At 31.2% G+C, this 15,395-nt stretch overlaps 3 protein-coding genes and 1 long non-coding RNA gene across 4 annotated transcripts; 2 read left to right on the top strand and 2 right to left on the bottom strand.

Annotated features, from left to right (window-relative positions):
* Positions 1–522: 522 nt before the first annotated feature.
* On the top strand, positions 523–3,980 carry LOC149903339 (histidine protein methyltransferase 1 homolog). Its single transcript, XM_090108839.1, has 4 exons — positions 523–677; positions 1,117–1,341; positions 3,238–3,398; positions 3,538–3,980. Exons 1-4 carry the CDS (start codon positions 617–619, stop codon positions 3,934–3,936), a joined length of 846 nt encoding a protein of 281 aa, XP_089964965.1. The 5' UTR covers positions 523–616; the 3' UTR covers positions 3,937–3,980.
* A 15-nt stretch (positions 3,981–3,995) lies between these two features.
* LOC149903338 (pyridoxine/pyridoxamine 5'-phosphate oxidase-like) lies at positions 3,996–6,023 on the bottom strand. The gene is made up of 5 exons (XM_090108837.1): positions 5,806–6,023; positions 5,575–5,731; positions 5,366–5,465; positions 4,477–4,736; positions 3,996–4,252 (listed from the first exon to the last, which is right to left on the bottom strand). The coding sequence occupies exons 1-5, from the start codon at positions 5,888–5,890 to the stop codon at positions 4,087–4,089; spliced, it is 768 nt and encodes a 255-aa protein (XP_089964963.1). The 5' UTR covers positions 5,891–6,023; the 3' UTR covers positions 3,996–4,086.
* Positions 6,024–6,925: 902 nt separating this feature from the next.
* Positions 6,926–10,245, top strand: SrpRbeta (signal recognition particle receptor beta). The gene is made up of 5 exons (XM_090109009.1): positions 6,926–7,151; positions 7,241–7,407; positions 7,489–7,628; positions 9,238–9,369; positions 9,899–10,245. Exons 1-5 carry the CDS (start codon positions 7,043–7,045, stop codon positions 10,104–10,106), a joined length of 756 nt encoding a protein of 251 aa, XP_089965135.1. The 5' UTR covers positions 6,926–7,042; the 3' UTR covers positions 10,107–10,245.
* A 1,166-nt stretch (positions 10,246–11,411) lies between these two features.
* LOC149903336 (uncharacterized) lies at positions 11,412–11,816 on the bottom strand. The gene is made up of 2 exons (XR_016457407.1): positions 11,628–11,816; positions 11,412–11,526 (listed from the first exon to the last, which is right to left on the bottom strand). It is a non-coding gene; the product is annotated as an uncharacterized LOC149903336 (long non-coding RNA).
* Between the last annotated feature and the right edge of the window lie 3,579 nt (positions 11,817–15,395).

Below are 15,395 nucleotides of genomic sequence, written 5' to 3'. Positions count from 1 at the left end.
TGCAAGCTGCTGTCAGACAGACTGTCGGACATTTATTGCGCAAATTTTCTTGCAGTTGGATAGGCGGCCTATTATAATAAATAGAAAACAAAACAACTAATTTATTGCATAAGAATATTTTAAATCAATTAAATTGTATTGATACTGTGATTGATACACAGTATTGATAGAACTGTAGAAAAAATGGTATATTAATAATCTGCGTTCACTTTGCACCACTTTGCACCACACTTTGCACATATCATACTTTTGGCACTTTTGGATATTGTGCCGAAAAATAGATATGAATACAATAATAAATAATTATCAGTATATTCATTGACACTACTGTGTACTATACGTTGCCTTTTCAAACTTTTGGTATTTTCACGGTATTTTATCTAGCTAATTCTAAAAAGTTTGATTACATCCAATACCCGTGTCATTAATTATTGGCACTCACCTCGCACTCACAAATTGAACGTCGCCACCTGTCAAGTGTCAACTGTCAAGTGCTTGAAGTGCAAAATTTTAAATGTCATAACAAAAACAGAAAACTGTACAGCGGTATCCGGAACTATTATTTTTGTTTCTTGCTCATATAGCAATCTTTTTTAAAACCATTGACCATTATAAAATGGCTTCATTTAAATTTAATTTCAATGGAGTTTCAGAAACTGAACAAATGAAAAGTACAGGTAACCAAAACATTTCAAGTATGTGCAGCTCATACTATCTACATGTGTTTGAACTTAAATTCTAACATAGCATTTTAAATATATTTATATTGGCACTGAATTAAAAAAACATTTTAATTAAGGGTTGCATTTTTTTGTATGACCGAAATATTACCAAAAGCATAAAAATAGTTTGTAATGAAAAGTCAACTAGGTATAACCTGTTTGTGATAAATTAATCACGAGTCTTGAATTTTCTAAAACGAAAGAACATTTTGAATCTATTAGAAGTGTAGTAGTATCATTAAAAATTCACTCTCATCATTTTTTTCCATCGCACCAAAAGAAGTATAATTTCTAAAACCACTGAACATCGCATTAGGTTTTATCTGATTATCATATTAATAAGCTAATACCTTATAGTTATTAAACGAAAATATCTATTTAAATGTTATTTTAGATAATGCTAAAATAAATATTGAATGGCTCAAAAGTGAAAAAATCGAAGTCGCAGACCAAGTTGAAAACTTGGAGACAATTGCAAAACATGCAAAGATGTTTATGTGTGGAGATGTTGAAATTGGACACATAGTAACAAATGAACTACAGATAAAGAATGGCACAGATAATGCTGTGGAACTTGCTGAAAAAGAACACAGCGATCTTATAGCGGGTAAATATGAAGGTAAGACACATTTTTTTAATTATAAGTGAAACTAAATGCATCTTTAAATAAGAGTTTCAAGTTTACTTCTCACAAGATAAGAACCAATGATTTCATTCAATCTTGACTTCAAAATTGACTTTTTCACTAAAATTAAAAATAGATTTCTTCAAACAATTGGATTTTTTAAATTGTTTCATATAATTTTACTTACGATAATATACAAATTTTTACACAACTAACCTAATACTTCTGGAAATGCCAATGCAACTTTGGTCAACATTGCCGGCAAAGGCATGATTTTCTTTTCGCCAGAAATGAAATAGTAGAGTGCCGTAAGACATAAAAATGGTCAAACCTCGGAACCCAGGGCCAGTCAATGAATCTGTATATCAAGTATGAGACTGCATTATTAAAACCTCAAATAAAAAAGTTAAAAAAAAAAAATTGACCGATCTCGATTTACAACAATTTTTAACAACAATTTACTGAAAAATGAGAGGCGGAAGGGGGAAAAAGTGTTTATAGTGAAAAATTTTATTTTATTTGTAATAAATTATATGTGCAGAGTAACTTCAATGTTAATTTATTAGATTATCGTAAAAAATAAGTTACAAAAAAAAATTATCATTAACTATACACATTGTTACATCATTGTACATTATTGTCGTCGTCGTCGATCTCGTTGATATAGATTGTAGGTGAAGGATTAGTGCAGCTATCACCATTGCATTCTAAGCAAGCTGCAGTGCAGTTTAATCCACTTTTCCTGCACCCACAAGATGCTCCACATCCTGTTTTGCATGAGCTTGGTGCTTCTTTTTCACAAAAGAAGCACCTAGTTTTCCAATCAAAATCAATTGAAGTAGCTGTTCGAAGCTTTTTTTTAGGTGGAGAGCATGCAGATGTGGTGTTCTTTTTTTTAATTAAGAATTAATGCATCATTTATTAATATATTTTTGTCTGCATACCGAATGCACGTAGACAAAGTCGCGAGTATTTATATACTGAGAAAGTCCATCCCCTCTTTCCGCAGATGCAGCTTTTAATGATGATATGCCTCTAGTGACTTTTATAATATCTCCTAGTTCAGAGCTTAATTCAGAACTAGATCCGATTTTATCACAAATGAGGCAATCATTGCTTGTACATCAATACTGGATGGTTCACCCATTGCGACACGTGGCTGCAACAACAAATATTAGTAATATTAATAACTAACTTTTACATAATTAATGATTTATCTTATTAAATTCTACTATTATATTCTAACTTTTAACATCGATTTATTACAAAATATTTATAACTGTTTTCAAAAGCATGTAATATAAATGAAAAACAAATACTTACAATTTATGCCACTATTTTCAAAGTTTTTAAAACTCAGTAATGTTCAGTAATTAACTTTTATCACACTCACTGCACAATAATATAAACATTAATTTTTAATAAACAAAAATCTGAAATAAATATTTTTCGGAACGAAAACAACAGCTCCTGTGAGAGCCCGCCATGAACAATACCGAACAGCTGCTGTTATCCCCTCTATTCTCCAACCCGACCTTCATCGGTATATCTGCAGTCCCTAAAGATCCAAGATCAAGTTTTCAAGTTTGTAATAGTTGTTCTTTTTAAAATATGACTTTTGACTAATATAAATGATAAATCAATGAAAACTCCAAAAAATTAATAATTGTTTATAATAATTTTTAAAAAATTGAGAGCGCGAAAAAATTTTTTTTTAACATTTTTCTATATACTATTAAAAACATATTTTCAAGGTTTATATTAAGATTCATTGACTGGCCCTGGATTCCGAGGTATAAACCTTACGGCGCTCCACTAAAACCTAGGTCATTGTAGAGGACTATAAACAGTTCTATAAACCTTAAAAAAATACTTATTCACTTTTTTCAGGAGGACTTAAAATATGGGAATGCACCTATGACCTTATTGAATATTTAGAAGAAAACTATATATGCTTGGAAAATAAAAAAGTAGTAGATTTAGGTTGTGGAAGTGGTATTTTAGGAATATATGCTTTTCAAAAACATGCTTCAGTAACTTTTCAAGACTATGTAAGTATTAAAATAAAAATTTATGTAATATGTTTAAAGTTTTTTATGAATCGGCTCATGTTTCTAATACTGTTCTTCTGCATACATTAATCTATTTTTATGTCACAGTTAACAAGTTTAATGTTTAATTTCATTTCAGAACAAAGAAATAATAGAACATGTCACCATTCCCAATGTGTTACTAAATATAGAAGATGAAGATAATAGAAAGAATGAAATTCAGAAATGTCAATTCTATTCCGGAGACTGGCAATCCTTTAACGAAATATTAGCAGAGAATGAAAAATATGACATAATTCTTACATCAGAAACTATTTACAATCTCAGCAATTATGATAAGCTTGTAAATTTTTTTAATCAGAGATTAACAAATAATGGGACTGTGTATATAGCTGCTAAAACATACTATTTCGGTGTTGGCGGAGGTATGAGGCAGTTTGAACAAGCTTTAACAAACAGTAGGAAATTTAAATTCGAAATTGTGTGGAATACAACATCTGGAATTCAGAGGGAAATCATGAAAATAACTAGATTATAATAGATGTAAAGAAATGATTTATTAAAAAAAATATGTAAATACAATAAAATTATGAAAGAAACATTTGAACCATTTAAATTATACCCATGATTGATATTCATTTAAGCTTATTACTAATGGAAGACATTAAATTCAGTGATAAAAAAAAATTTAAGGAGATAGTCGTTCATACACCCAACCCTCTTCACCTTGATGCAATAGTTTTCCATCTGGAGTTTCTCCATCGTTAGGCTTTCTGAATTTAATACGGTCATGAAGACGATCACTTTGACCTTGCCAGAATTCAACAGCTCTTGGACGAATTATGTAACCGCCCCTAAAAACACAATTAATAATTAACCTTATATGCTATTTATTTAAGAACACCATTCCATTAACTTTTTGTAATGATCAATTAGCTTATTCGTTTTTGATGTCTCATGATGAGGCCATTGGGCATATCAATTGATACATTCATTAAAATACACAATTTTCACAAAATTCAAAAAGCAGGGGATTCTTCTGTAATAAAATAAGTATAAAACTTCAGGAGTATCTTACCAGAAATCTGGCTTTGGGACTTCTTTCTGAGGAATCATATATTCAGTTTCCAAAACCTTTTCCCTTTCACACAGAACATCTCTTGATTCAATTGGAGTGCTTTGGTAACTAGCAATTGCTGCTATTTGGCTCGGAACAGGCCGTGAATGGAAATAAGTAGTTGACTCCTCTAGAGAAACCTTTTCAACATGGCCCTCAATTCTGATAGATCTATTCAGAACTTCCCAATAAAATGTTGCGGCAACATTTGGATTTTCATCCTAAAAAATAAAAATATGTAATATTTTTTTGAGTATTCTATGTCCCTGGAATGGGAAGAAAGGAAACATGATCAATTTGGGTAATTTGATAATATTATTTACATAAATTTATAATTAAGTAATGATAAACACCAATAATTGTCTTAGTTATAACCTCTGATAAGATAATTAGAAGCAAATAGGCAACTTTTATATTTTTAGGTTTCTAAACAAATAGATTTTTTTTTTGTATAGTATTTCCTCATTCTATAAATAATATGAAAAACCTTAGAAACTTAGACCTTATTGTATCTAAGTTTATATTTAACAATAATGAGTTCTCATTGATCACTTTCACCATTTTTTTATTTATTGTTAACTGCCAAGTTACTTAAAATCCCTAAAAACATTGTCTATCAAATAAAGTTATACATAAATTAATTCTTATCATAGTCCTTGTTGTATTTGCCCTCTTGCAGGTGTTTTTATAGAGGTATACTGTTCAATCATGCATGAAAGTAAAGATTGTCAAAAAATATGTATTCATATATGTATACATATTATAGACCTTACTGTAATTATTATACAGCAAGTTAACTGAATTTGTTACACTTGAAATAGTTAAAATTTATTTATTTTTTGTAACTTACTAGTTCCTTTGCCTTTCGACTTCCATAATTGGTGAAAAACTTGAAGCCCTCTTTACCATAACCTTTCAATAACACAAATCTTGCTGAAGGTATACCATCCCTGTAAAAAAAACATTGGTGAAATGCTAAAATCCATACAAATAGTCCAGATTGCAGAATTAAAATATAAGCTTAATTATTAATAAAAAAATATTTGGTTTTTTACTTACTTGGTGGCTGTTGCCAAGCACATTGCATTTGGTTCTAATATTTCCTTTCGAGTGCAGGCTTCTTCAAACCATGCTTTAAATTGTCCAAATGGTTCTTTGGACACTAAATGTTTTTCTAGAAAAGTATCGTTTTTATCCTTATATCTTAAGCGCATACCTAAAAAAAATTACCAAGTTACTAATTATTACCTACTTGCAAGTTTATGAAATTATTTTATAAAAATAAATTACCTCCAATATCAATACTCATTTTTCTTGAGAAACTATGTTCGTACGTCCTTCGTAAAAGTGATAAATTTACTATTCGCATGGACATAAACACTGCTGAAAGCTGATACTAATTAAAAATAATATGTAAAATGTAGAAAACAAATAGCTTTATATAAATTTTTATCACACCCCTTATCATGAATTCATTATCAATGACATGATAATGACATATTGACATCCCACTTCAATGGCATTCGCAACCACAGACTGACAAGTGACAAATTATTCTCATATTGCTTTGTTCGACGTGGTTCAACCTGAGTCGAATACCTAAGGGCGTATTCAGAAAGAAAGCTTGAAACTTATAAGCGCTTATCGGCGCTTATAAGCGCTGGTAACCCGCGCAGGAAAATATATGAACATGCGCTTATAAGCGCTGATAGGCGCCGACAAGTTTCAACAAGTTTCAACAAACTTGTCGGCGCCGATCAGCGCTTATAAGCGCATGTTCATATATTTTCCTGCGCGGGTTACCAGCGCTTATAAGCGCCGATAAGCGCTTATAAGCGCTTATAAGTTTCAAGCTTTCTTTCTGAATACGCCCTAAGCGAATACCGCACACCCGCCGGATGTGGGACGCGAATTTGGGTGATTCATTTTCGCACTTAGTTTCTCAAACATAAATTTAAAAACATTACTTTCTCAAACTGAGGCGAATCCTGAATTCTAAGCTCCATTATTTTTAGATTTTGAACAGGAAAACACGGCGATGGCGAGTAAAGCGAGCCATAAACACATGTGTCGGTCACACTCGGTTAACAATAATTTTAATAAACAAAAAAAAAAGATACTTCAGGAAATAATTTAGGTGACAAGTAAACTTCGCGAGTGTTCCAAAAGCACCACTTTTTGTCGGTCACTGTTTTTTACTTATATGATAAATAATTATATCTATGTAATATAAAACAAGGGTTTTAAAATTCTAACATTTATCTCTCTGGATAAGTGCTCGATACAGTGCGTGTAATAGGAATCGGTGATGGTCGTAGCGTGAATCTGCATTTCAAACACAGATAAGAAAGGTACGTGACAGATACGTCACTATTTGTAACTTAGATATTTGTAAACGTACAACAATTCAATCTTTCTGCCTGTCATTTTGTCATATGTTATTTTTCAATTCGAAATTTGTGAAAAATATTAAATAATACGATTTATATACAATCACTAATTGAATATTTCAATCATTGAATCAATTATGGAGCCTGAATCTGAAGTTATTAAAGAAAAAATTCACACTGAACCCCTATTAAATGATCCACGATACATAACCTTATTAAGTGTAATATTATTAATCTTCACATTAGGTGAGTTGAAAACATAAATATATGTATAATTATATATTATATGCTTGAATTATTGAATATATGTATATGCATAAACCTTTGTTTTACAGTTTTTTGGTGGTGTTTTTCAAGACGTCGTCACTTACGAAACTCGGTCCTTTTAACGGGTCTTTCCGATGCCGGCAAGACGCTGCTATTTGTAAGGCTTGTGTATTCTCAATACCGCCAAACTTTTACTTCCATGAAAGCAAATGTGGAAGAGTATATAACAACCAATGTAAGAATTTTTTTCTCTTTCATTAATGAATTTAATAATTAGGACGCACCTTGTATCATATTTAATCTAATTTAATTTCAGAATACATTGAGGCTTGTTGATCTACCTGGACAAGAAAGATTGAGGAATAAGTTCTTTGATCAGTTCAAAAATAGTGCAAAAGCAATAGTTTATGTTGTGGATTCAGTAACTATTCAGAAAGAAATAAGAGATGTGGCAGAGTAAGTAGTTATAAATATTATGAAGCTGAAGAGTTTATTTGTTTGTTTGAACGCGCTAATCTCAGGAACTACTGGTTTGATTTAAAAAATTATTTCAGTGTTAGATAGGGTTATCGAGGAAGACTATAGGCTATACAGGATGTTCCACTGTTGGTATACTAAGCTCAAAGGAGGTTATAGTTTTGCATACACTGAGTACGTAAAAAAATACTTCTAAAATTCCAGACGCAGTTTTTTTTTCAAATAGATGAATTCTTAAAACTCTATCAGCCGTACAAATAAAAACTTGCTTATTCAAACCTTATGCAATGCATAGATATGATAAGAATAAATAAAGAATAAGGATGTCATAATTTCTTACAAATAAATTTGGAATAACGTCGATGTAACTATACTCACGCTATGCAATAGGCGCGAAGCGGCAACGTCACAATTCATTCACAAAATTATGAAAAACATTGAAATTGTCTACGGTTAAGCCTTGGTGCTGTCATTTTGCTGACGCTCGTTTGACTTCGTCGAATTTGTTGTGAAGTTTCATCATACGATGTTCTGTTTATTTATTTTTTAAATATTTATTGGAAATAATTTAAATATATCATTAAATATGCAAGCAAATGATAGATAACGCTATCCAATATCTGGAGAACAGAAGATAAACCCACCTTGAGATAGAGAGTTGCCAAATAACTGGTACTCAAAACATAGAAGGCTCCAGGCTTAGAAGATTTATATTTTCAACGAAAGTGTATATTATTGTGATAAGTTTAGAAATAAGTTTTATGTTTGTATGGTTTGGCGCATGTTGTAAATAAATAAATCATTATAAATCATCAATAGGTACGTAATGAAATTATTAATTTGCTCAACTTTTTCTACTTCTCGTATTACTCTCATTCCTATTATCTCAAATTTAGATTGCAAATTGATTCTAAAACTTGTAAAACACAGCACAATGTACTAAAAGATATGTTATAACTCGGTTATGTCAGACTTATACTAGGGTGGTAGCCGTAATAAGGACGGAATAGCATTAGTGTGAATACTTATTACGAAGTTATACTAGGTTACATTTATTTCGTGTTTATTTGTATGATTTTTCCTTATTCTTAGTTTATTCTTTGCATAAAATGTTATAACTCGTTTATTTGTACGGCTGTATGTGTACACCCATAACAAGCAACCTGCCCAACTTTGCTACCAGCTCGTGAGCTATCGTTTAAGATTATGTTTTCATAGACAAAATGCTCACATTTGCGAAGCGGTATATGGCGGCTGCGTGAAGTTATAGAAGAAAACATGGACAATCAGGAAAAATTTTGCAAATTTTTTTTTTATGTAATTTTGTTGTTTAAGTATTTTTCACGTGATCAGTGTATGCAAAACTACAAGTCTCTTTGCGCTTAGTATACCAATAGTGGGACACCCTGTATATCATCACGCTAAGACCAACAGGAGCGGACCAATGCGGGTCAAACCGCGGAGCACAGCTAGTATTTAAATATAATCCATATCCAATATTCATACATGTTATGAACACAGAGTTCTCATATAATTTTGAGACAGTAAAGTTATTTAGAAATTTTTGAATTCTATATTTATTTTCCAGATATCTGTACACCATACTTGTGGATCCTGTCATTCAGAGCAATTGTCCTCCCCTACTAATCCTCTGTAACAAGCAGGACCAGCCCATGTCGAAAGGCAGTCAAGTTATAAAGAGTCTGCTGGAGAAAGAAATGTAAGTATTTTTTTAGATCAAGTGGTATTAACATATTAGTATTTGAAAGAAAGAAAAAACATTTATTTTAAATGTGCGAATTCATACAACAATGTGAAATTAAAAATATTTATAAGAGATTTGAATTGTGCCACTGAAAAAAGGCAAGCCACTCAACATTAGCCATGCTCCAACTATATATTGCATAGTATTTCTTGTGCCGTCTGGTTCTCTAAAAAAAACAAGTATTCTATAGCTTGTGTTATTCCTATATGAAAGTATCACTGCCAAATGTTATATGTTCTGTTTCTATGTAAATGATGTGCTAATTTTGATAAATTTTTATATTATTAAAATGTAAGTACATATAATAAAGGAACTGAGGCTATAACTGTTACAAAAATAGAACTTGTGGTTGATAGTGGTTGGTTGATAGTTCTTTACATAATTTTTTTACCTAAACATTGATATCACTCGTTCCAACCACAACAATTGATTATTTCGGACACTTTCTCATCTCAATATTCTTAAATTGTACTTTTTTTTACAGAAATCTTGTACGTGTCACAAAATCCAGCCAGTTACAAGCCGTGGACTCATCTCAAACAAATAACACCTACATTGGAAAACTCGGCAAAGATTTTGAATTCTCGCATTTAAATTGTAAAGTTGATTTTCTCGAATGTTCTGCTAGCACAGGGGATGATGATAGTCCCACAGATTACAAAGGATTACAAGATTGGATCTCAAGTCTTTAAATTTTTATTTCATTTTTTTTATTACTCCTTTCAATGCTTGAAGACTTATTAGGCTAATCACAATTTTTATAATGTGAATAAATTATGCATTTACTTACAACTATTTTTCAAAAAATATATTTTATAAAAAAAGTTAAAATCTGTTTTTTATTTACAATTCACCTAAACTTATATGAAACTTTAGGATATATCAAGAAAATTTTATTAATTGCATTTACAAAATTAAAGTAATTAGATTTTTTTATTGCTTTGCAAGAACTTTTTGTCAGAAAAAAAACAAGGTAATAAGCACAGTAATAAGTATGTAAAAAGAGTATTAAAAAATTAAAACAGTTAATATGCTGTAATTAAGGCACATCACGGCATAACTAGTGTTAATAAACAAAAACAATACAAAAATGTTGTGTGGTTTTATGAAACCACGGTAAAAGTGAAACTGTTCGAACGGTTCCGAACACTGCTTTGTGTAGCGCATGTCGCGTGACGGTCGTTTGAGACGATGTAATAAAAGTATCACTTTATGTACCTAACTAGCTGCGCTCTGCAGTTTCATCCGCATGGCTCCGCTCCTGTTGGTCTTAACGTGATGCCTATATATAGCCTTCCTCGATAAATGGGCTAACTATAACACTGAAATAATTTTCCAAATCAGACTAGTAGTTACTGAGATTAGCGCGTTCAAATAAACAAACTTCAGCTTTATAATCTTATAGCGGCAGTACACATGGGGCCAACGCGTTGGGCCAACGTGTTGGGAAAAAATGAAGGATATCAAGATTCCTGTTCACACATTGGCGTACAGATCATTCTGCATTGGCGCTTCAAGGATGGACGTAGTCCGTAGAAGTTCTTGCAGCCGCGGCAATTTATTTATACAGTGCGTTTAATTATTACGTACATGTGCATCAATAACAATGAATGTACTCTGCCGTCTGCGATGATACCATTTTCCAATCTCTATTGTCCTTTTTTATTTCTGTATAAATAAAACATTATTATGTTTAGATTTTTTCAAATGTTTAAAATGTGTACATTTTACACTTAATTTAATTTTAATTACCTATAAAACGAAACTTTAAAGATTATATAATATTATTATATTAAATGATAATATTATTTATGTAATAAAGCACAATTTGATCAAAACCACGCTCATTGTATATTGTTATTTAATTTTTAAGAACAAGTAACTTTTTAATACTATTTTACTCTTTTTATAAATATATTTTTTTTTATCGCATTGTATGAAAGTGAGATAAGAAAAACATCTAGAATAATATAATAAATAGAAAATAAAACATCTGATTTATTGAGATTGGTTTTTATTTTTGTGTAGTTCATGCCGTGGATTCCAAATTATTCCTTCATGTCGATACAATTCTACGAATTGTAAAACCTCATTGCTTGTCCACATCGGCGCCTCGGGCCTCCATCGCTATTGGAACATGGTTAAACGTAAATTTCATTGACGCGCAACGATACTGTCTCCGCTGACGCGTAACAACAAACTGAACAAGACACCAACGTGTGAACGCTGTTTGCGGAGCGCGCCAAGATCCTTTGATGTGTGCACAAAAAACCGACAACATTCGGTTGGCCTGCCAATATTGGCGCCAACTAGGCTAATGAAGCCAACATACCGCCAAGTAGCTCTCTACACGTTGGCCCAACCCGTTGGCCCAACACGTTGGGCCCATGTGTACTGCCACCATTACAATCGAGTTTAGGCGGAAGCTGTAGGTACGTGAACACAGCTATTATAAAGTTCTACTTATATAAACCTTGCATAGGTATAATATTATGTGTTTTGCAGGTAAAAGTAAAAACATCAACTTTTTAAGTTTACCTAACGATGAAATATAGTAATACAAACTCACCATCAATAGAGAATGTGCTGTTTTTACTGAAGATAGAAAATTCTACTATAAGAAATCATACCATCACTTGTATACGTAGTATATTATTATTAGTCTGTGCCATCACTTGAAAAGGAAGAAAACTGCATTAAAAATTTCCGAAAATTCCTTTGGAGATTTTCCTGGCTGTCCTCGCCCGGGAATCGAGTCGATTAAAATTCGTTAACTAAAAGCCCACAATCATGTTTTTTCTTTCATTCGATTTATCAAGTTAGAGAAATTTTATCCTTGTTAACTAGTAATAATAATAATTGACCCGAACGACCGATACCATGAAAGTAAAGGATCCAAGGGCGACATGTTAACAGATTTCATTGTTTCTATTCCCGGATGTGGCACACGAATTTTAGAAAATCTTCGAATGAAAAAATAATTATTTTCAAAAATGATTTAAATGTTTTCTTTGATTATTTTTTTTTTATAAAAATCCACCCTGTAGACAGCTGTAGAGGTCATCATAAAAATTATAAAATTCACAACTCAAAGTGAATACGACATACCTACCTAATGACGATGTTAATCCATCAGTCCTCGGAATCACAGACACAATAGAAAATCTATTGTGTCGCGCCCCGATCGGGCCTTACGGTGGTCAATGGGTTAATAACATAAAAATGACCTAGCAAAAAGTTCAATGGGTCCATGTATTAGGTATTGATTATTTTAATTGTTACTTTTGCATATTCATATTTTTAAAACGCTATTGATGTATGATTAATCGATTATCAATTTTTGTTAACATTCTTGAGGTAAAGGGTTAGACAACAATACTGTAACTTCTTTTGTGCGCCGTTTTTCTATTGATAAAATTTGCGCAAGGTGCAGTTATGCATATTCATGAACATATCATTAAAATTATTAATCGTCTTTTTTACTCAGCGCAAAAATTGCAAAAGCTACTCTACTTTATTAAATAGTTAATGCTTTTAATGCTCGATTAAATGTTTTTGCAATCTTTTTAAAAATGTAGTTAGTTAGGTGCTAAAAATTATAAAAGTATTAAATTGCACCAACGTTTAGTAGGTAGTGGGAAGTGGGGACACTTTTCTCGGTGATGGGAAAGTCGATGACCTCTTTTGAAGATAAGTTTTATTAATCAGTAATTCACCTACAAATTAATCAAAATACAATTGTAATACTGACTATAATGATAATATGTGGTGATTTTTATAAATTACTTAGTACGTAACATTAATTATATTCAATTTTTATGTAAAAATTTTGATATTCCTGAAACACTTTATAAACCGAGTTCAACACGTTTATACAGCGTATTTTGACATCATACATATTCACATATTCATTAAATGAAGGCAATTTCACGAATGAACGATAATTTCACCTCGTGTTATGATCTCAATAAAATTATTACAGCTTTCGGGCGAGTAACAAATTTTGATGTTGTAAACTGTGGCATTTAAATGTTATTTTTAATTAGTGTTTCTTTATAGCTTATGAATGCATTTTAATTTTAGTAACTAACAGGAAAAATAAAATACGATGTAAACAAATATGTGAACAAGTTGTAATTACCTAGTCTTATATTTTCGTTTTATGCTAAGCGATTGATAAAGCCTTGATTCATTAGTTTTTATGTTTGGTTCAAGATCACAAATAAATAATTAACGGTAAAGAAAACTGAATTTACGATGGCATTCAAAATCTTTTTGAATAAATTGTGGTGTTTGTAATTTCAATTATTAAAACTTGACGTTTAATGAATGTTACGATAAGGTTACGATATTTTACTGGCTTTTAATTTTATTTTTATAAAATGAACATGGAAATCCTTTGGAAAACCACCATAAAAGCTAATTGCAATCCTCGCGACTTCGTTGCTCTTGGTCAAAACTACGTGCACCGTATAATTAAGTAAATATTTCAAAGAAGTATTAATAAATTTTATGAACGTATCTTTTAAGATTTTAATTTAGGTTTCATAATTATTGAAAAATATTTTTTTATTTAAAATGATTGGTTACTAACAAAAATAAAATAGACAGAACATTCTGTTTCATGAAGCAGGCTTTAATATTGTAAAAAATTAAATATGATTTCCCACGTCAAAGGCTTACGCAGTCGCCTCCCACGGTCATCTAATCTCGGGTCCATTTTCATTCATGGATTACAATAGGCTAGTCTATGACGATTCAATGAATCATGTTTCATAGGTATTATGTATAATACATGTCATCACTCGTGGCTCATGGCTGTGACTTGTGAGTAAAGGCAAGAAGCACCTGCAGTATGACTCTTTACCTGAAGTCTGAACCTCTTTTCAATAGGTACTTTAAACTTTCCCACGACGACTTTTTAACCGATTTTTTTTTAAATTTGAAATAAAATTATATTTAAGTTTGAAATTTTCAATCGACTTCAAAGGTTATCAAGCCGAGTGTAGTACATAGTTAGTAATATTTTTTGTGTTGTGAATTGTGATTATTCTGATAATTATTATGAATTGGTTTTTGGTTTTGGACACTCTTATTTTATTTTTAAACCATATTATCCCCTTCATCCAACTATTTGTAAACCTTTTTTAAACCTGTATTGCTTTTTGAACCTAGCGCATAAATAGATTTTGAATCGAAACCCTTTGTTCGAAAAATGACATTCCAAATTCAACTTTAAAGTAGGTATCTACCAAAACTACTTTGTCATACACAATGCATCAGCCATCATGGAACTTAAAATTAGGTAATTGATAGGATTATTGTTTTAGAACATTTGTCGGTAAACATGATAAAAATAATTGAAACGAGGATAATTATAACGAAAATATAGGTACTTAATTAAACTGTAAACAATTGGTCGATAAGATATTTTACATGAACCAGCATAAATAAGTTTAGTAAAAATGTTTCACAATAAAGCCGGAACCAGCGGCTCTGTGTGAGGTCGGTGTTCACGTGAATTTCAATATTTATCAACAAATGACAACATATTACCGCCGATACGCAACATGCAATGCTACAGGTAAATTAGCTTGGAGAAATTTTTGCGTTTGTAGTAGTGTATGGTCAGCAAATAAAATAAAACAACATTTTATTTTTAGTTTTTATTTTATACAGGGTTACTTGTAAAACACCAGCAACCTCGCAGGACAAGATAGCTAACATCATAAGTAACAACATTTGTTCTACGACTTTTGGCATAACGCAATAAATTATTTTTAAATGATTTTTTAAACTTTTATTGTACTCTCCTTACATTTGTAAGTCTATGTTCTATTAATTATCGGATGGACGACGCGACGCCCCCTTCCCCCTCTCGTTCGCTTTTTGTTTACGTAATTTTTGGGAGGCGTAGAGTTTATAATATTCAGACGGAAAATTAAATGAATATTTATTTTTGTATGAAAATAAAATCTAAC

This window comes from Colias eurytheme, chromosome 13 (genome assembly GCF_061535395.1).
Source record: "Colias eurytheme isolate Ceu_HAF_F1 chromosome 13, ilColEury1 Martin Lab GWU primary, whole genome shotgun sequence".
Taxonomy (NCBI): domain Eukaryota; kingdom Metazoa; phylum Arthropoda; class Insecta; order Lepidoptera; family Pieridae; genus Colias; species Colias eurytheme.
Note: the sequence above shows the minus strand (reverse complement) of the source record. Positions and strands in the feature narration are given on the sequence as shown.